Source organism: Cygnus olor, chromosome 3 (assembly GCF_009769625.2).
Source record: "Cygnus olor isolate bCygOlo1 chromosome 3, bCygOlo1.pri.v2, whole genome shotgun sequence".
Classification (NCBI taxonomy): domain Eukaryota; kingdom Metazoa; phylum Chordata; class Aves; order Anseriformes; family Anatidae; genus Cygnus; species Cygnus olor.
The window spans coordinates 12,039,473-12,062,161 of record NC_049171.1 but is presented as its reverse complement, the minus strand read 5'-3'; the positions used below and the strand labels follow the sequence as shown (position 1 = coordinate 12,062,161).

The following is a 22,689-nucleotide window of genomic DNA, read 5'->3' as shown; positions in this document are numbered from 1 at the left end:
TTTGGGATGGCTAGGATTTTGTGAAGAATTAGCCATGCTAATGATTTACTACAGTAATTTACTAAACAAAGAACATTATGGCTTCCTTCTGGATCTGTGACAGAGGATGTACATTCCATATACAGAGGAATACAGGAAGAGTAAGTGGATTTTCACTGTTCCCTAGAAAATTACACCATTCCTAACTGATCACTGTTATATATACTTTCTGCTCTGAAAAGACAAATATTCCAAAACTTCAGAAAATAGACGTAAATGGAACCTTGTATTGTGCTAAAATTCTTTTTCACAATCAGACAACTGTGAAATCAACATAGGAATGAAAGAAATAACAAGTGAAAGAACAGCAAATAATACATAGAAGTGATCAGAAAGTGCAGAAAAAAACACCAATGGAAATCATAGAAAAGACTAAGGAGAAGTAAACATGTAAAACTACCAGCTGCATAAGACTATTGTCAGAAGGCAACAGTAAAAATTTTGTTGTTGAATAATTGTCCAATTTTTTTTTCAATTAAAAAAATAGGAAGACACTCCCCTACAACGAGATATGATCTTTTCCATTTCATTTAAAGGACAAACAATCTACATTTTCCTAAACCAACAAAACAAGATTTGAAACAAAACATAAGAGTTCACAGAATCTGTATTTACCAGTCCTTTACTTTTTGAGTATGTTTTGAAGGGTTTACTCACATGAGTATGTTCACATACTGAAAGACAACTTACTGGAAAGGTACGAGGTTATGCAAGTTACCTTCTCACTGATCCCATGGCATGGAATTTAACCAAAACAATTGTAGTCAACATTATTAACAGCATTTGTCAGACTGACTCTATGAATTAAGATCTTGATTGTTTGTAGACATTAGCTTATTACAGAGTAACAGCTAAAATTCCATGGCGACCACCAAACAAATTATAATAGATTACCAAACATTTTTACTCTATTCTTAAATTAATAACTATACATTCTAAGAACATATGGATAAGCACTTTGTAGGAATCACAATACTACAATCCTTCCTTAGGATTTTAACTTTAAAACTGCATGATGAGTTTACCATTAACCAAGAAACTGTGGATACAGGACAGAGAAATGTGACATAATTTACGGTAAAGAGTAATCTTCATCTATGCTTCTAAGATGCTACTTCTGTCCTTCAAACCCACATCACTGCTTCCCAACCCCACCTAGAGTTTTATGGCACTGCATATCTAGAATGATGAAAGAAAATGCACAGAACCTTCCTTTATAACACCACCTTGTCTTCCATAACCCTGCAGTACCATCGGTTTGAAGAAGGTGAGAAATAGAGGAAAATCCAAATATACAAATGAACACTCACCAAAAATACTACCATTGCGATAATTGTAGACTTTCTCTCAAGTATAACATTTTTCACTATTTTATCCAACTCGTGCCCCAGATGGTAATCTACAGTATTTAGTTGTTTCTTATTTTAAATCATTATCAACATTCAAAGACATTATTTCACATCCTTATTAGACATAATTCAATAATTTTTTCTTACCAATACACGGATGTCCACTGACTGGTTTTCTTCTGTATTCTCAAGATCTGCTATTTCTGCATTTGTTGTTCTCATTTTTATCTGGAAAAAATATATTAAATTTACCTTATAAGAAAAGATCATATAAGTTCATTGAAGTCAATATAGAAAGTAATATATTCTTTTAGCTTCATTACTTCCATGGGAAGAGTATTCTTCCCACTTACCTATGGAATCCATTTTAATAAGGCAGAACTTGCCCTGAAAGTAACATGCACTTTAAAATCATTATTACTACATTTCCTTTCAACATGAATAAAATATATCTCATATCCTTCAAATACTTGTCTTCATCAAATTAATAAGAGTTCACGTGCCGCTTGTTTACCTGTTCTTATTTGTAATTTACTTAATATAGTATATATTAGTATTTTACTTATATAGCATTTATCATCTTACGCTGCCTAACAGTAGCGTCATTAGCCACCACATATATATCCTACCTACCAAAACTGGAAGTCATGCAGAAAACAAAGACTAATGGTTGTAAATGGTTTATACAGAAAATCAGATTAAGCCAAAGTTTAAAAGCATGAAACACTCAATTTATTAAAACATGTAAAGCACATAAATGAAGAGCACAAAGAGAAACAAGATTCTAGGAATTAATAGGCAAGACTTAACAGAAATAAAGGAGAAAGCAGGAAAAAGAAACTTGTATCAAATATTGCAGCAACTTCCTTCCAACTCCTTTCTTGCATCACAAAAAAGAAGTAGAGATTTAATTTGTGAGACTTAGTACAACGGAAAAAAAAGATATTATACAGAACAACAGCAACATATGCCAGAATTGATACGACTTGAATCACTTTGTCCTAAACAATGAAAACATCGTTTAGATACTAGCACGTAGACCCTTGTGTTTTTGCACAAATGCCAAATGAACAACGGTAAGCATAAATATTGAAAAACTATCACCCACTCAAAATATAGTATAGAAGTCAAAGTGAAATAAGAAAAAAATGATTAGTGTCTAAAGATTAACACAACACCTATTTTACCTGTAGTTCTTTTTGGTGTTGTCGATGACGATGAAGATGATCTTCATTCTGCCTAATCTCATTTTCAATGGAATACAAACGTCGCTGACATGCTGTCAACTGCGCCTTCCTGTTTGCAACTTCATTCTCCAAATGACTTGGAATAAAAAATTGATACCGAGATATTATATACATACAAAAACACAGACATACACGTATAAGTTAGCAAGTGACAAAAAAAAGGTACAAAAGCACAAAAAGAATCTTAAGTTTATAATCTTATGCATTGGATGGTTTTGCTGATCAATAAAGAAATACCACAGCTCTAAACATAAAATCGAAACATATTTTAAAGAGAAACTAACATTTTGAAAGTAAAGGCATTGAAATAGGAATGCAAAACTCTCAAGAGTCCAGAGTTGTCAAAAAGGAAAATGTAAATCCCAGAAAGAAAATGGAGAAACAGGAGAGTAGTGGAGGGTGGATGTCTCTCATGCACATACATCTAAACAGGCAAACATGCAATTCTAATATTCACGTCAACAAATGCACTTTTTAGAAACACAATGTTACAAGATGCTAACCTTATTTCTGCTTCAACATCTTTGCTGAGATACTTGGGTCTGTGGTAGTCAGAAGAATAGTATCGTCTGTCAAATACTTGATCACCTTCAGCAGTGAAAGCTTCTCTACAATTTCTTGGAGGATTATTAGACTGCATTACTTCACGAGCTTTACGGCTACTCTGAAAGACACAATTGCCTTATCATACCTATAGAAAATCCACCATAATTAAAGATACTACTTTAAAACTAATGGAGAAGTTCTCTCACTCAGAAATCATTTACATTCCTAATGAAAAATAAGAAATACAGAAATGAAAGAATAATTTTAGTGTATGTAGTGTCAAGAATCTGCTTTTCTTTGTTGAATAAGACATTTGTGTTCTTAAACAACCCACTTACTTTAGTTGCCATTTTCTTTTACACTGGTACAAATTTCTCTAAATTGTGAATTCTGTAGTCTGATCAATCCCTTATAATTTGCTCATAACATTACATAAAGGCTGAGGAAATCTGCTGGTAAAAACTACTGTTAGTGCCGGATTAAGTGGCCACAAGTCTGGCCTCTGTCTGAGGAAATTAACATTTATACAGCCAGATTTCAGATTCAGTTGAAGTTGTTCAGGTAGGCCTCAAAGGTGATAATGTTATGAAAATCAGCAGTTGATTAAAGCAGAGGAGGAAGAACAAAACTAGTATTCCTGCCAAAAGAAAAGGATGGGAGATTCAGCCATTATGTATCCCATTCAGTAACATGCTAAACAGCCAGTCGGCTCTGGACTAGACAGAGCATAAGAAGTCTCTTCCAGTAGGAATGCCAGACTGGACACTGGGAAAAGTGTTTTTTAGAGAAAACAGTCCACAAAAATGCAAATTTCATTAGTTCTGCTGCTCATGAAATACTTTCCTTTAAGTAAATAAAGTTAAAAATAAAGACAACCATACATCTTATTTTAATCTTTGAACAGTTTACCTATAATCTTATCTGCTGGAGTTTGTATCTTCAGTAGTAGCAGAAAATTAATTAAAATATACATTTTCTTTAATGTAAAAAAAAGCAAACCATGTAACAGCAGGAAGCAGTTCGTTAACATGCTTTTATAATGACCAAAAAATATTATCAAAATTACAAAATCTTAACACAACGCTAGTTGCAAGTTACCTCAAAAGAGAAGTCTTTCTTCATAACTAACTTTTTTTCTTAAACCACTCTAAACCATAAACATATTTCTTTGCACCCTCTCATCTCAAATGTTTTAACAGTGCACAGACCGAACTAAAGTGGCTTTGGCTGTTGTGGTAAGTGAAGAATAAGTTAGGCTGTGAACACTTTCAGACAACAGATAATTTCATGTAGGTGTAGGTGAGTGAATGTCCAAAAAGGAGCTTTTGAACTCTCAAGCACAAGCCTGCTACTCGCTAGGTACAACTGGCAGGGGTTGGTTGCAAGTTTTGGTAACACACGGATGACACAAAACTGACACATACTAAATCCATCAATTAGTAAAGAGCCAGCAATTAGGAAACTGATCAGAGGCACACAGACGGTTTAGACTGGAAAACTAGAAATCTAGAAAGACGGTCCACAATGGGTTGTCAGTTTACTCTGTCTCTCCCATGATAAAAAAAAAAAAAAAAAAATGGCGTTCCAAGTGGAATACTAACAGTTTATTGAATATCAAGAGGGGCTTTACAGGGAACCCTTCAGTGGAAAGGCATCTGTGTATGGACTGCGTTGTAACACAGATAATTGTTGCAGTTATTGTCTTTAGAGCCATCACGGACTTCATCTCAGTGTGTCTGTAAGTTATGCTTCTGGGGATGGAAAAAAAAAAAAAAAAAAAAGACAAAACCAAAAAGTCACCACACCTCTACCTGCCTGTCACAGACAAAAAACAGAGGAGGAACTGGATATATACTATACAAAGAGATAATGCCTTTTTTTAAAGGCCAGTAGGGAGGGGAGAGCCTTACTTTAATTAGCAGGATTTTTTCTATACCCCTCACATCGATCAAACAGTTGGCAACCACTGGATCATCTATTTCCAATGCTGTGAGAACTGATGGGAATTCTGGATGATGAACTCCTCTTAAAAAAAAGAGCAACAACAAAATACATAAATTTCACATGAAATTCTTTAAATCAGAATTATACATAGTTCTTTCGAACTGATAACAATTTAAACCACTGCAACTATATAACAAAATCCAAAACATAACTTACTTGTGTGTAACATCATAAACTTTATCCTGAAATTTATTTACAATTATTGAAGGTCTAAACCCACGTGGATAATGATTTGCCATCAGTTGCTGAAGAACTCTTTCATCACTATGATTATCACAGCAAAATGCCTGAACTAAGCTCTTTAAACAAGATTCAACAGCCAAGGACAGTTCAGCATCTTTCAGATGAATGAAAGCACCTAAACAAACAAAAAAGACAAGGCTTTAGGAGCTTTGTTTGATAACATATACTTAAGTAATGCATTTTTACCTCTGTTTTTTTTTTCTTCTTTCTTTTCTTTTTAAAGAGTCTGAAATAAACCTCTACTACAAGAAGGAAAAAAAGAGTTCACTAAAAAAAGAAGTGGCTCCACAACAGACAAGCTACCCTGACGACACAGACAATTTGTCTTCCCAGAGGCCTACACTTTTTTTTGTCATTGTTATTTTAAGAAGTTCTTTCAGAGGCCACTAACTCCATTAAGATACTAATTTGATGGCAGCAGAGCAAGAGTATATCAAGACAAAGACTGCTTACTAACTGCTCTAAGGGTGAAGGCAGAGGAAAACCATGCTACAAGTTACCATGAGGATTTCCATTGTATCACCTGTCATCAGTAGCAGCGTTCACACATCCCCACCCTGCAGTAAACACCTAGTTTTCCAAGTACCTACGTCGTAGATAAGATACACTGACAGCCACACATAGAACTCTTTCAACTGTATTTTTTCAATAATTAAACTGAACAGTTTTTGTGAGTTTTTTGTTGCTGTCGTTGTTTAGTACATCAAGCAGGATTTTTTCCTCCATTTCCCTGATTTTTATCAGACCTATGAACTAGAAAAACTGCTTTTCTAATAACTGTTTACTCTATGCTTTTAAATGTTCACTACATTGCAACACACCACTGAAACACCCAATCCATCCTGATAATAAACTATTCCTCCATTGGTGAGTAGAAAGATTTTGAAGGAAGAGACCTTCCTGCAACACACCTCACCAAGCAAGCAGCATCAAGACCTTACAATCAGACTCAATTCTCCCCTGGAATTCCTGTTAGCACGGTCTATCTAAACTAAGAGCAAAGTCCTCAGCTACACAACTCCCTACCTTATGATACGTGACAAACCCCTTCAAACGTCATAATTCCACTCAAAATTCTCCTGCTCTGCAACACCATTCCGAAATGTGTTCTACAATATCTTCACAAAATTGGAGAGTTGACATGACAGCCAAACAATTTTTTGATTTAAGATGTCTTCAGAAGTAAATTACCCAGACTCAGAAGGGAACAGCTCTAAGATGACAGCATAATCTCACAAAGTCTCCAAACTTCTTCCCAGAAGTCCTAGAAATACTGCTAGTATCACACAGTTTAGCCAGATGCCCTTTCCTGAGTATAAGTGAGCCTTTCATGCCATCCAAATTTAAAAGCAGGAAACCTTTTAAACCCCCAAACTCATTTTTTTCCACAAATAGAGGAAAGCCTGAAGGGATGAATTAAAAAAAGGTGAGTAACAAGCCATGAAACCAAGCCAAAGTTAAGAGGCTGTGCAGGAATTGGAGGGATTGCAAGTTTCACATTGTAACTGCATAAAATACCATAATAAAAACAGCTGCAAAATGAGGAAAAACAGATTTTACCTAGATAATACGATAAAAAGGACAGAAGCAAAAGATAGTCTACCAAAATAAAAACTTTAGTCCAGGAATTATAGAAGAAAGATATATCTTGAACTCCCTGAATAACAAATAGCTTTTCTAAAAGTTCATTGTTGACAGGAGCAGCCCTTCAAGAAAACCTGTAAAGAAATATTCCAAAAACTGTATTTTTCAGCTGTTATTCTTACCTAAAGGTCCAACAGGTTTGCGTTTAAAGTGCCCTTGCCTATAGGCTGTTTCAACTGCTTCAAGAAATGACGGTATATGTTGTCCAAATCTTTTAAAGGTATTTGTTTTACTATCTCTCAGCTCTCTCAGCTGTTTCTGCTTAGCATCCAATTCTCGTTTCATATCACTGTCTTCTCTCCTAAAAGAAGAGATTTTTTTTCAGTAGCAACAGCTTACGAAGCCTTAATTTTAGAGAAATAATTATGGACTTGTTTTTCAAGTATTAGTATAATAGGATAGCATGACGAGAACTCAGTACATCAAAGTACAACTAGCTACAAACCCACAATTATTTTAGAGCTTTAAGAAACATAAGATAAAAAAAAAAAAAAAAAAGATGCCACTTTGCAACATAGTTTTACATGACTTTACCATGGTGAAAGGTATGAAGAAAAAGCACAACACAGATACAAATGCCAAAGCAGATGTAAAACATCAAAATTATATCAAGCAGTACAGAATGCTAGAGATACATATTGATAAACAATTTTACTTGGTGAAAAAAACAACTGAAGCAAAAAGCACAACAGCAAGACAATGTTCTAAGATGAATTTTGTCCTACACAAAGACACCTAACAAACTGTAAATTTGTATCGTACATTGTTTACACAGTAATACATGTTATAAACTAAAAATGGCAACAAAGTAAAAGATCAATATAACTTTCTATTTTCGTATTTCAATTTCACCCTCTTCTACAAAGATCTTCAACAGAAGAAAGAAAATATTGGCTTTGATAATTGGTAAAAGATGTTTCGAATAACACATCATGTAAAATGAGCAACAATTCTCAAATCTCTTTAAACAATAAATGGCAACATAACCATAACCCCCTCCAGTAACCACTGCTCAAGTTCAGGTTTCCAAATCACAGCATATGAAAACTTTGTTTTTCTAATTCATTTATGAGCTAAATAGACATTTGAAGCAAGTGGTTTAAAGTCTCTATAAATTTACATTTAGCTATAGATACAATAATTATCTTTAAGCGTATATAATTTGTTACATCACGTTATAGATCTTATGACATCATACCGGGATTTACTAGCATATAAAACATGAAAATAATGCAAATCATAGTCTTCTCATAGGGTGATGATAAAAGAATAAGTGACAGACGATGGGAAGAAAAAAGGACATCAAATTGCAGCATGGATTTAAACCAGCCTTTAAATTAGTATTACCTTTCACCTTTAATAACAGAACAGTTTTGTTAATTCTCCAAAAGTTTCTGAATTTAGTCATACTTGGCGGAGAAAAGTTTAGCAATTCCTAAGATAAACTAGGAAGGAAAGAGAAACAACAAACAAACAAAAGCAAATATAGAAACTGAAGCCTAATACTTCAAGGAATGCAAGGAAATGAAGGTATTTAAGAGAAGATCTCTCATAATTTGAAGTAAAAGATAACAACTCTAACTTACCTAAGTTTAGCATGTTCTTCCTTATGTTTATAAACAGCCTGCTGAAACTGATCCATCTGTTGGCCAATCATCACTTCTTCATCATGAAATGCCTGTAACTTTTCCTTTAACTGTGCAATTTTCCTTTGTTTTTCCAGCTTTTCAGGATCTGAAATCCTATTAGCACTAGAACAGATCACACTTCAGTATTTTAAAAACTGCACGATAATTTGCAGGGTTTACTTAATTTTAGTTAAAATGATAAAAGTTTTAACAAAACATTACTTTTGGTATGTACTTAAAACTTTTAGTACGTCACATATAGATCTATGAATCAAAAAACTTGTATTTAAGATTCAGAGCATTCACAAGATCTACAAATCATAGTGATTTTTTTAATTTTAAATTTGCAATCACACAATTCTCCCGTTACATTCCTATAATAATTGTTTTAAAGAGTACTTGTTTTGCAACACTGTATAAAGCTAGAAAAATGTATACAGTCACCAAGGAAAAAGAAAAGCTTTTTCTGCCCAATTGCTTCATGACCTTCCAGTCAAAGTCTTGGTATACAAAGAAGCAGGGCCAGACACATTTAAGTGTTTAACTAGACCCTTCTAAAGATTAAACAACTGTTTTCTGTTACTACAGATTTTCTCATTAATCAGAAGAGCTCACTCTGTACATATCTGTACAATAAATATACACCATAATCACTATATCTGTATTTACCTGTTTTTCATTTCTTCAATTCGGTTACGCAGCTGTTCATCGTCTTTTCCCAGACGTTTCAACTCAGTTTTGACACGGTTATAAAGTACCTGTGAAGGAAACAGGACATACTAGTTTAGCAGAAACAAGAATAATTTCAAGACAGAAATACAGTTTTAAGAAAGTAGACACTGAATTGCATCTGAACAACAAACAATTACTAATACTTCCAATAAAAAAAAAAATTCAAATTAACTGTTATACCTTCCTTTTCACACTCTCTAATCATGTTTATGCTGACTGAAGCTGTCCATTGCTTAACACCTGTGTAAAAATATAAATTCTATGACCCTGAAGAAAAGCTACTTGCCAATCAATCACCTTTTTGAACTACACTGAGCTATACTACGCATTCAGGAAGCTTAGACATAGAGAAGCACATATGGGTAGAGCAGGAACAGAATTAAGGCTTTAAATCGGTATCAACATTGAAAGTTGCTTTGCCTACCTCAGCTTCATTAACTGCTTTTCTTCTTGCCTGCACATCAGCTTTTAATGAAATACACTGAGGATGCAGGGTTTCTGCTTCTTCACTTATTGTTACTAATTTCTCTTGTATTGTTTTGTACTTTTCTTCTGCTTCATTTACTTTAACCTTTAGGACAAAAAGAAAATAATACACTAGTAGTAATGAAACAAAATTTTCTTCAAAACCTCTTCATGCTATAGAGGAAGTATGACCTAAAAGAATCCATCTGCTGACACATCTCACAAGTCATTCACAATATGCAAAGAGGAAAATTAACATAGGAACACACTCAGGAAACCAAAGACTATCAAATCTTCTTTTTTCTTACTCATGCTTTACTCAAAACACAGGACTCTAACTACAATAAGGCCAAATGGAAAGAGGTGAGACCAGTATCCAGACGACGTTTCTTCAATATTACAGACATGTTTGGCCATACAGTAAAAAACACTTAAATTGTAAAACAAATATATACTTTTTTTTTCCATATTAAAAAAAAAAGTGCCAATTCAGAAAATTTGGAGGAGTTTCAATAGACTGAAAAGTTTAAAATAACAGTGCCTAGTATTTCCCTGCAAATGATATGTCATTGCAACTCTGAATGTTTGGCAATATTATTCTTTCCTAATACCTCCAGAAGTTTTAAGTACCATCCAAAGAATCTGTTTAATTTCCAGATGTCTCCTGGAATCAGACATTCATCTTCAGTGCACTGAAAACCAATGAAACCTACATGACAGATCTCTGAAAAATACTCTACTGTTAAAAGAAATAGGCACTGAAGAAGTACTCTCAACAATGAAACAATTTAAGTTGACATTCATTGGGATAAGCAATGGTAGCCATCCAAAATTCACAATAAAAAAAGCGTAATTACTATCTAAACCTAAAGCATCAGCATGAAAACCACTCACATAACCCCCCAAATAAACAGCAGAAAACAAAGTGTCCTAATATTTTTCTCCAATTGGACGTGGAATGCAAACGTTACTATTAAGTAAACATTTACGGATGGTAACCACTAGTATCTATAAGGCTATAGAGCCTTGACAAAAGCCTAGAAAGTCAGTTTACAAGCTAAAGGAGAAGCATAGTTTTCAATATTGTTTCTATTCTTGAGCCAAGAAAGCAAAGCCAAAAATTGAAATATGTTTTAAACTTTATGTGTACCTGGCATTCCTCTAGCTTCTGATCAAACTTTTCTGTATTTCCTTCTTCAGCTCTGATGCCTTCTCTGATTGGCTGTATTTCTCTTTCCATCTCTCCCACCTAAATATTACACATATCAGAATGTCTGCAGCAGTTTAGGAATAATTTAAAGTTGGTTTTATATAAGGAAACATTAGAACAAGGAACTTACCACAGCCCATGCCATTTTATGTTTCAACTCTTCAAGATGATTTCGCATTTCATTCACAAACCCAATGCTTCTGTAACGTTCCTTTTTTTCCTTATAAAGCAGCTTAAGCTCTTGAAGACGCTTAAAAAAAAAAGTTCAATTGTAGAAGCATAAAGCTACAGTGCAATATGAATCACAGAATCGTCTAGGTTGGAAGAGACCTCCAAGATCACCTAGTCCAACCTCTGACCTAACACTAACAAGTCCTTCACTAAACCATATCACTAAGCTCAACATCTAAACATCTTTTAAAGACCTCCAGGGATGGTGACTCAACCACTTCCCTGGAAAGGGAATGAAACGTTGCAAAGATTTTTTTGAAAGTTTAACATCACTAAGAACAAGTCAAAACTACATAGTTTTAACTATTAGTTATTTTTATATAAATTATCATATATATTTATATTTTATATATTATAAAATATCTTTTATAATTATATTTTTATATTATATATAAAATATTATTTTATATATAATAGTTTTAGCTATTACTTATTTCAGTGCTCAAACCTGTGTTAATAATTACTGTGACTTTAACATACCTCTTCTCCTTGTTCTATCTGAAGACTTGTATTTTCTTTAGTTTTCATAATATATGAATAATCTTCTTTCATTTGCTCCAGCTGAGTCGCCTTCATAAAAAACTATAAAAGAATAAAAAGATGCAGATGTCAAATTTAGTAGCTTACCTAAGTGAACTTTTATATTTACCATAGAAAGACCACTCATTCCAACTGCTATGTACAATAACTGATACATTAAGCAAAATAACTGGTGAGGTATTTTTGAATAATGAAGCAACTCAGCAGCATCCTAGAAAATTTAATAATTTGATCAATACTTTTAGAAAAAAGAAACTTCAAAAAACTGTTTCTGCAAGTGGATGACTGCTACAATCAGGTAATTAAAATCAAGAATTCTGAAAGTTATTTTTTTTTCCCCAAATGACACCTCTAAAATTTTCAAACCTGTATTTTTTGCTTCAAATATTTTTCTTTATTTTCCTGGAGTGCACTGTTTTTTTTAATTACCTGAACCAAACTGACTAAAAGTTACCTTTTAACATTTAATCAACGTATTAAAAGATTTTTCTTACCTTATACTTGTCACCTTCATTTTTAGACTGTAAGAAGTGCTTACTCATCTCTTGAGTTAAAACAGACACAGGATTATCTACCTGTAACGTTAGATGTACTACTTTATTTTTATTTTAGAGAAAAGAGATATGTAACTGCGATTAGGGTTGGGATGGGAACCACACACGCGCGCACACACAAAAACAACCCACACTCCAAACACAAATTTGAATCACAAAAATGACTTTTAAGGAACTCTTTTCAGGAAGAAAAGTGTCTTCTGGAAAGTGCTTTTTTTATCTATTTATTTAACAAGATTAACATTGGGAATTTCATCCAATGCCATTTAATTAGTCTTTATTTAATTGCCCAAAGTACATCATTCAATTCAGCGAACTGTCCAATATATTCTTACAGAAGTTCCCACAACATAAAATCAATACATAGTAAATTAAGTTTATATTATTTGACAGGCTGAATACTTTGAATATTTTATACTTGATGTACACTACCTAATCTTTCCTTAATCACTTAGGCAGCAAAAAAAAGATAAAAAAAATCCACCACATTTCTGCAACAGCAAAAGTTGAAAAAAATTTTCAGGGGAAAAATAAATAATTAATAGGCTCCAGGTATGTAAGAAACCTACATCAGCTAAGACTTTCATTAATATGATACATAACTCAAAGTTTGCAGAGTACACCAAACATTTACTTGTCTGGTACAGAGTCTTATTCTGCACTATATGAGGTTCATAAAATTTTAATTTTCTTTTGCCTTTGGAAGTGATCATGAAAGAACATGCAAAAGGTGAACTTCTCTCATTTCACAAAATGAAGCATTGCATTTATTTAAAGAATTATAAAATATATGTATTAATATAGTACGTCTTAAATTACACAGAATTTAAACACTGCATCAGTTACCTGTATGTTAAAGTGATCCAGTATTCCTAAGAGTTCTTCTTTCTTCGAAGAAACTACAGTCCCTGAGAGAGAGAGAGAGAGAGAGAGAGAATAACAATTGGTCCAAAGAAGAGACATGCAACCTTCCAATCTTTTGTTCAATCTAGTGCTTCTTATTAAAGATAAATGACATTAGTAGTTTTGTAGCACTGCTTTAGTCCTAGACAAGATTTTTTTTTTTTTTTAAATCTTTCCAATATGATATTTGCATTTGCACAGGAATTTGTACTTTTAATTAAAGCCACTCCTTGCCTCAATTCCTCTGTGACAGAATTTAGGTAAATCAGACAATTCAACAACAAGAAAAACCTACAAAAGACATAATACTGTATGACCTCACAACATGCAGAACCTGACAACCGCTTTTTACATTCTAACAAAGGTCTAACACGTTAAGGTAAATGCAAAACCACTGACCTTATAAGAAACAATCTGTCATTAACAACAAGGTATTTAAAGCAATGAGAATATTTAAAGAGCTTTGAAGACTACCACCAACCAGATTTGCTTTTCAGTCTGTAACTTCTGTTTCCATCCAGATTAATGTGCTGATTCACAATAATAGAGTCACCATACACTTCTGGTTTAAATGCATCTCTACCTTGGTTTCGCAATGTTATTGAGATATCTGCAGAACTTAAACAAAAAAAAAAAAAAACCACCACAGGCAACTGAAATTAGTTCCAAATCAAAAAAAAAATCAGAACATTCTAATTTTCCACAAAAATTGTCACGTCTTGTGTAGGTAGTAACTTAAAGTCAGTCATAGTACAAGTAAGAACAAAACATACTGGTGCTGTTTGAGCCAAAACAGACATGTAGCCAGAAACATTGCTACACACTGTCCTTTTGCACCTTCAGATAAGTTACGAGTCAAAAGCAAATAGTTGTGAGAGCAGTTTCCCTCACCTTTCCTTCCCATCTGACTGCCTTCATGTTTAGGTTGCAGAATCAAGTTCCTTTTTGGTTGTTCTACCGTCACCAGACTGGTTTCTGGGGTAAAAAGCTGTTTGGCTTCTGTAAGCCATACCTAATAAAAGTAACCTATAATTCACTGCTTAAAGCATTCTTCTAGGAAAGAGTAATGTGGTTTCAATTCTGAATTCAGATTTTCTGCTTCTTAGGTGAATGATGAAATGTTATTATGTATAAGGCACATACTGCAAAAATTTGTAGTACCAGGCACCTCTGAAAGGAAAAGCTTGTGACACTGAGCTACAGCATTATGTAAACATAAGCTTTTAAACCTCCTCCCATCCTTTTTTGGTTCCCCTAAAAGTACTAACCCCAGTCTTGCTGCAGACACAAATTTACTTCCTTCGCATTAAATAATCCACCTGCATATAAACTCACATCACAAGACAGAAGACTTATCACTATTCTGTGAGCAGTGAGGTTAACTCATTTCCTACGATTTTTTTTTTTTTAAAGAACTCAAATCCTTCTGTAGGATATTCAAGTATGTCATGAAAGCAATATACGAAAACTAGGCAATAAGCAGCACATTTTGCTGTGCCTTAGCTAGTTCAGAGCTAGTGGCATTCTACTGGTAAATTTCTATTTATTTATTTTTAATATGGCAGTGTTATGCTTTGGGTTCCCCCCCCCCCCCCTTATGAGTTAGCCCCAGTGGGAAAACAGAGAAAATGAAGTTAACAAAAGACTGATCAGCTAACCATAATCAAAATCACTAAACTACATATCCCATCTTAAAATGAAAAAATTTTACTTACGTTGCTCCGGTTTTTACGAACATTTTTAATGAGGAACCTCTATTAGTAGCAGTGGCTTTTCCACCAAGTCCAACAATAAGAGCAGTTAACACAGAACTTTTTCCACCTATAATAGAAGCATTGAAGTTTTTATTTTGCCTTTTTTTTTTTAAAAGTTCTTGTGACTTTTTATCCAATTCACTCACGTTATAGATTTTTGCTTGACTGCTTATGTGTTCAAGCACTTAAATTCCAATTTATGTCAAATACATAAAATAGTCATGGCTGTAGAAATAAACAATTACAAAAAAAAAAAAAAACACAACAACAAAAAAAACCCACATCCATTCCTTAAGGTACCCCCCCAAAAATTCATTCTGAGCCAAACTTCTGTTACTATTCTTCAGCAATATGCATTCAACAAGATGTCCTACCTCAGAAGGAAAGGAAACTCCCTTCCTTACAAGCATGCAGAAAACATTTATACGAGAGAAGAAATCAAATACATATTATAATTCAATTAACTGAAAGGTTTTAAGCTCTATTTAAACATTTACGTTTAATTTTTGAAATGTTCCCTCCAAAAGAACTGAACTGGCGAAAGGAATCACGTCCTTCTAAAACAGCTTCTACTTGACATAAACTTGGACAATTACTATGTATTTTAAAATCAACATATGAGTATATGAAGTTTATGTTTGAATTATACATAAATTTATATAATGAAATGTTTTGCACTCATTATCTTTTGCAAACCTCTCAATTTAAAACTTCACTTTTTCATCAGCTCTGGACTACTGGCAGAGACCAATGGGATTCCCGAGTCTAAAACTGAACTAACCTACATTCTTAGAAGTGTTAGCTCATCTATGTATCTTTCTTTTTTTTTCCAAATCAAAATTAGATGTTTTAAATTATTAACAAAAGCAGTCTTTTGGCATACCAATGTTGCAATCAATACTTACTTCCATTGTTTCCAACAACAAAATTGAGATTTGATCCAAACTGAAAAGGTCCCAACATGGAATGGCACATAAAGTTCTTCAGCTGGATACTTTCAATTATCCCAACTTCCCCTACAGTCTAAATAGATATTATGTTATGTGTGCATTTTAATTAAATACATTTCATCTATTTTAAATATGAGAATTCAAATGACTATAATAAAACCCATCAATGTTAACAAACCACGAGAACATCAGAAGGGTTTCATGATATTGTGAAAATTTGCTTGTTATTATATAAATTAAGATCAAAACAGTTACCAAAACTTAACTCTTATCAATGGCAAATTTCAGTTCTTGCCACAGCTAACTTACAATTAATATAAAAGATCAAGATCGTAATACAGTTATTAGAGCAGTAAGTAAAGAGCATCATAGAAAGATTTTGTTATTTAAAAAACACTGAAAAGTCTTAGCACAACTTTGAAAAAGGGAAATAGAATTAAGTTAGGAAGGAGGAAATGAAACTAGAAATGAAACTAGAAATGAAAGGGACATCCCAGTGTTCAACTCATACTATTTTGACAGGTAATTTTATCTGCAATGTTTCAGAAAAGCAATGTTTTTTAATCAAGCAAAGTTTTCAGGAAAAAATAAAAAATCCAATGACACAGAATAGGTACCGTTCAAGAAAATTAAGTGAGGAGTTACACCTCTGTGGATCATAAATCAACCCCAGTATCATATAACATGCAAGACTGTATTTGTGTGCTAAAAATTATTTTAAGAGTCCAACATCAAATTAAAATTTAACTATTACAGAAAAACACAAAAAAAGGTATTCCCATTTTCAAGTTTCACTTCCAAAACAAGCATTTCAAACATTTTTAATTGTCATTTCAAAGTGTCAGCTATACAAAAGAAAGCATCTAATGCTTCTTTTAGTAAACTATTTGTTTTCCTAAATATTTTTTTCTGCTTTTCCTACAGCCCTAAACCAAATATGCCATACTTCTATTAAACAAAATCTTTCAACTTTACTTAGTTGTCAACTCCAGTAGCATTCATTCCATAAAACCAGAATACTGTTATTTTATGATCAACTGTCATAACTACATGACCCACAAAAATATGGTAAGAATGAACATTCAGAAATTCTCATTACAGCCATTATCTCCATTTTCTTTTAGATTAGTTCAGTTGAAGCCTACATACAAGACTTATTTCAACATCAACCAAAGATAGAGAATTTTATACATCACTTTTCTTAGTTTTGGAATTTTTTTTAAAACAACTTACCGACACAGGAGAGAAATTAGTATCAAATGAAAACAGTGAGTTTTCTTCATCATTTGACTCATCACTGTGCTCATCTGTGAATTCTTGCCTCTGTCTTTTGTGGGATCTAGGCTTTGAAACACTTTCTTCCTTTCTCTTACCCATGAGTACTGAAAAAATATCAAAGTAATTATAGTGAGGACGTATCAAACTGTAGCCCAATATGTAGTATTGAATTTAATACTGAAACTTACAATCTGTAAGTTACAAATATGTAGTACTGAAATTAGACTGAAACTTACAACCTGTTATATGAAAACATACCTACAGATAATGCAGACTGCACTTATTTAATTTGATACAAGAAATTCTAAGGTCATTGCAAATGTTGCAGTACGATTGACAATTTTGAATAAAGTGATTTGCACAGCCAAAAAGAAAATGTATTAATTATACATGGTTGAGAAATGTCTACAGTGAATATGTGGAATACATAAAGTTGAATAAATGAAAATTTAGATTCATAGTGTTGCTCCCTTCCTGCTTCTGCACACAGCCAACCTGCTTTTGTTAGGCAATGTTATGTGATCACAGTAAACAAAATGCTGTCATTTTATTAATGAACGACAATTCTCTATATAGAAAACATACCTATACATATATACATGTAAATGCTTCCTCTACAAAGAGATAAATAACCCACCTCACTAATATGACTAATAAGAAATAAATCCTGCAAAAGTAACAAAGTCTACCAAAGTTGCATATAACCAAACGAACAGGTGTCTAGGATAGTCAAAATTTCACATTTTCTGCAACAGTATCATTAGGGTGTGGTTCTTATTCCCCCTAAACTGCACATTACACTCTTTATACCTAGAGTCCCAAATTACCACACAAAACGTGGACCACATTACTTTTGTCCACAGCAGAAACAAGGTCCTGTTCATACAAAGACAATGCACAATCTTTTTACTTGCCAGCAGTTAGGTCACCTATTGATAAGTGTCCAGACCATGCTCAAACGGATAACCACTACATAATTTTTAGATATCAAAATGTTTCCACAGTTGAGCATGTTCTCTTGCTCAGGCAATGTTGCTTCCTTCCAGCAAAAGAGTGGCAGCCAACTTACACACATCTCACCATGCAAAATTCGGAGGTATTAAATGCAATTAATATTCACCATTATAGAAAAATCACTGAATGGCCTAACAGTAGGGTGAATTCATGAAAAATAATAATAAAAAAAAAAGCAGGGTACCAAATCACTTCTTGTCACAGATATATTTGAAGTTAATGAGTAACAGTTTCCCTGTCCTACTTGACAGATGATATGACACAGGAAAGAAGCCTGGTGGGTCAGCCCAGCAGTTCTTAACGTGACCTCCCACATCCTGCAAGGGAGACAACAAGGTTCCTGAGAAAGTTAGGTGGGCAGGCACAGTGGTTCCAGCCATGCAATGCATGGTCCCAGGGGACCCCTGCTCAGTAAGCCCTCAAGCACTCCCAGAGCTTCTCCACGGTTCCTTGTCAAGGCTTGCCTGGGCTCTTGCTCCCGCAGTCTCCTCTTCCAGGCCTCTCTCCAGGATGCTCCAGACCCTAACAGTTGCAGGACTGGGTAAAAGACCGGCTTGAATTCCTGGAGCACCTGGTGACTGGCTGTCACCATCACTGGCACTCAACCAGTAGCAGGATGGCAATTTTCGGCAGTAGGATGGCAATTTTCAGGTTACTTAGAGGTAAGTCATCTGTGGATAAACTAAGCGCAGCCAGCTCTCTCACCTGCCTCCTCTGTTTCTCTTATCTCCCTGAGTTCAAGCAACTCTTTACGAAGCAGAATAATAAACTGACTGAAGGCATTGAAAATTGATGCAGGTTTTTTTCATTTTTTTTTTTTTTAAAAAAAAGAAGTTTCCCAACCATTTCACCATACAAATTTGTATGTTTGGGTCAATGTGGAGATAGAGTGCTTCTTTAAGCAGCTTCTTTTACTTGTGCCAGCTTAATGTTCTGGTCAAACTCTAGCCTGATTTCAACAGAAATAAAAGTTTGAAAAAGCTCATACCATAAAGCACCACAGACAATAAATAGCATTTATTATATCAAACACCACAGACATTAAAATTTGTTACATCACTAGAGACCACTGAATTTCTATTCTGGGTATTCTTTGGGTTTTATAAAACAGTACTTGATTATCTCCTCATTAATTGTCTTAGACAAAGCACACAAATAATAAGAAATAGCATACATCCCTTTCCCTCAAGTGCAACAGACGAACTTCAAAGCAAAGGCAGACATGCAATAAGCTTCCCATCTTATCTTCTTGCAATAATATCAGGGATATCAGGTTAAGTTCTGGACTATTATTATGTTAATTAAATATTTACAGGGAATCTGCCATTTCCATTTTATGTTACGTAGTTTAAGATCATACACATAAAACAAGCAAGCAAATACACTTCATCATTCAGTTACATACCTTTTACTGTGCTACTTTCAGTTTCCTATATAACCATGTCATTATATTACTTGGATCAGGAAAGAGTTGCTTGTATGCTCTTGGAATTTATCCATCAACCGAACATGAAGGTATGCATTTGTTCAATTTGCTGTTCCACTGAAGTCTCACTCTACAAAGAAGAGAAAACACAAGACTTAAATGCTATAATGAATATTAACTAAAGAACAGGGCTATGAATTCCGTTGCTATATAATTTGCACATCTAAGGAAAAGAGACTATGAGAACGGAAAACAAAATAGCCTAGAAGAAAACTCACTCACTTAATCTAAGCATAATGAAGTCAAAAAGAGAACAGTTTGCACTACAGAACTCTAGAAGAATTAGTACTGAAGATAAAATTTAACAGAAACTTAAACTGTATTGAAACAGCCTCTGAAATTGTTATCACAGGTACCAGATGTAAGCAGATGTAACACCTACAGTGCATACAAAAAAGCAGGAAGGCAGAAGAAATTGACCTCATCAACAAGGAGTCCACTAATCAGACCTCACAAGAAACAAAGCTTGAAAAGCTAAAGGGACAAATAATTAAGACACACACACACACAAAACCCACACACAAGCCAGCAAGCAAACAAAAAAACACTGAAAATGACATATACTACACTCGAGCTTTACTTTTAGACCGTCTTGGTGTTTTTGACAGAAAGAAGTTCATTTTTTTACATTAATCATTTGTACCATGACACACTGATTTTCTTCATTAACTTTTTAATTGAAAAAAATAGTCAATTGCAGTGTCATAGCACTGCTTATCATGATTTTAACAACAGCTTGGGAATACCTGAAAGCAAAGGAAAAGCCGCAGATGTGACCTGCCATTAAAATGTGCAAGTATCATACTGGAAACTATTAAACTGGCAAAAATAAAGATTAGTACAAGTATTTTAATGTATGCAATAGACTAATGGGAAGTCAACAATGAATACTATTGACAAATGTTAACAGAAGTTTGCTTAAAGGACTAGACATCGTATTTTTAAAATGAAGTCTAAATGTACGGTTATGTTGAAATATGAAGTAGGACTATGTTAATGGAAACTTGCAATGACAAAGTCAGGAACATCAATAATGTGAGAACTGGACTATCATTCAGAAAGACAATACAAAAGTGCTCATTTAATAAAAAATGATCTTTACTAGCATGGAAGGTAAGAGCACAATTAGGAGTAAAACCCACAGCTATTAACTGTGAGTGAATAAGGGCAGGACAGATGTAATTACAAAAACATCACAAGATCACTACAAATCATAACAAACAATTTTCATGCACGTAATGAGAAAGTGAAAGGAAACCACCGTTCCAAGATGTGTCACATGATACTGTGTAAAACTATTAGGACTATTACACGTTATAATAGAAAACTATTTACACCACTAACATCAAAGTATAGGAAGACAGGCTGTGTGCACCAGAGGCAATATGCACTGCCAGCCACTAATGCTCCAACCAAACCCAGGGCATCCTATTTCCAGTTTCCATTGCAATGCAGTTCTAAATTTTTCTTCCTCCTTTCCTCCTTCCTCCCTGCCTAGCTGGTCACATCTGGTATCATCCTGGGCAGACAATACACGACCCACCACCACCAAAAACACCTCAGGCTGGCTTTCCAGCAACTTTGTGTCAGCCTGTTATCATCTAAGGTAGGAAACATTTGCCACTCGAAACATCCACTTCAACCACTCTGCAACCAGACCAGCTACAATCTTGGATTGCCTTTCATCCAGTTACCACAACACAGGTTGACAGAAGGCACAGGAACAGACCTACAGTGTTACAGAATGTAACATATAAGAGGAAGGGCGAGAGAAATGGAAGAAAAGAACTGTGATCTGCTGATAAACCTAATTTTTTAATAGATCGTGCATGCCTTTGTTTTGGTCAGAGGGAACCACGGTATACCACACTACATTTATTTAAACAGACACAGAGATACTGATAAATGAACTACATGTTAATTCTGGTAGATTATAACAACAAAGGAAAGAAACATACACAGCCAAAAAAGCCTTTTTTTTTTTTTTTTTTTTTTGTACAAAAAAGGTATGAGATCTCTCAACTCAGCCAGCTGCTCGTGTTATCAGGCACACAAAGCCCATACCACCCCATGCAGACACTTAGCAAGCACCTGCTGGAGAAGCAGCAAGTGATGGCAGCTCTACCTCACCTATGGGGAGGAACAAAATCCCTCTGCTCACACCTCCAACGCCACAGTTACTCCTTGTTTGTCCCAAAACTTGCCCTGGACGACCTGAAAGGATGCAATCACCTCTCCGTTGCAAAGCTTATGTCGGTGGATGCACCAGACCAGAGAAACCTCACATCAGTTTCGTTTCTGCCGCAGCTGGGAAGAGGAGGAGAAGAAGGAAGGAGAGGAGGGGAAGGATGAGAAGAAGGAGGAGAAGGAGGAAAGCGCTCCCTAGTCAGTACCTGCCTCTCCCCCTGCCTTTATAATGCCGGATGCCTCGCGGCAAACCCCATGCGCTACCCCTGAGCAGCAAGCAGGCACCAGGGGGAAATTTCACCCAGCTCGACCACCACAGGGACAAGTCAGAAACCGAAAAACCCACCCTGGGGCACACAAAAAAAAAAAAACACCGCGGGGGAACCCATCCCCGGCAGGCTCAGCGAGGGCCCGGCCGTACTCTGCTGACAGCAAGCACAGCACAGCATTGCCGCCACCGGGACCCCTCACCCGGCCCCACGAAGATGACCCATTCCTCATCCTACCTCTCCTCGATCCCACCGCCAAGCGGCGGGACCGTTACAACCGGGTGAAAGGCGCACTCCCGCGGAGATTCCGAGCCCAACACGGCGGGGGGCGGCCGGCTGAGTGCAACGGAACAGCCGCCACGGGCGCGGCGCCTGCGCGCTCTCCCAGACACCTCCCTGAGGGGGCCGTTTCCTCT

The 22,689-nt window shown here is 35.0% G+C and overlaps 1 protein-coding gene across 6 annotated transcripts in view; it reads right to left on the bottom strand.

The window, feature by feature from the left end:
- The window catches only part of SMC6 (structural maintenance of chromosomes 6), a 32,711-nt gene extending 10,032 nt beyond the window's left edge, over nt 1-22,679 (bottom strand). For 2 of the 6 annotated variants that reach the window (XR_005818075.1, XM_040550984.1), the window contains exons 1-20: nt 22,511-22,679; nt 19,737-19,887; nt 17,273-17,421; nt 15,995-16,112; nt 15,051-15,156; nt 13,817-13,953; nt 13,279-13,340; nt 12,373-12,453; nt 11,819-11,920; nt 11,238-11,357; nt 11,048-11,146; nt 9,857-10,003; nt 9,370-9,458; nt 8,659-8,823; nt 7,195-7,373; nt 5,342-5,543; nt 5,092-5,206; nt 3,139-3,299; nt 2,576-2,711; nt 1,536-1,616 (exon numbers count right to left, since the gene is read on the bottom strand). Coding sequence is in view for 5 of the 6 variants with exons in the window: in XM_040550984.1 (XP_040406918.1) it covers nt 1,536-1,616; nt 2,576-2,711; nt 3,139-3,299; nt 5,092-5,206; nt 5,342-5,543; nt 7,195-7,373; nt 8,659-8,823; nt 9,370-9,458; nt 9,857-10,003; nt 11,048-11,146; nt 11,238-11,357; nt 11,819-11,920; nt 12,373-12,453; nt 13,279-13,340; nt 13,817-13,953; nt 15,051-15,156; nt 15,995-16,112; nt 17,273-17,416 (2,244 nt within the window). In the remaining variant the exon portion in view is untranslated. Of the gene's footprint in view, nt 1-1,535; nt 1,617-2,575; nt 2,712-3,138; nt 3,300-5,091; nt 5,207-5,341; nt 5,544-7,194; nt 7,374-8,658; nt 8,824-9,369; nt 9,459-9,856; nt 10,004-11,047; nt 11,147-11,237; nt 11,358-11,818; nt 11,921-12,372; nt 12,454-13,278; nt 13,341-13,816; nt 13,954-15,050; nt 15,157-15,994; nt 16,113-17,272; nt 17,422-19,736; nt 19,888-21,908; nt 21,928-21,947; nt 22,125-22,510 lie in introns of those variants that run through there. The other 4 variants (XM_040550985.1, XM_040550986.1, XM_040550987.1 and 1 more) reach the window with 4 other exon arrangements.
- Between the last annotated feature and the right edge of the window lie 10 nt (nt 22,680-22,689).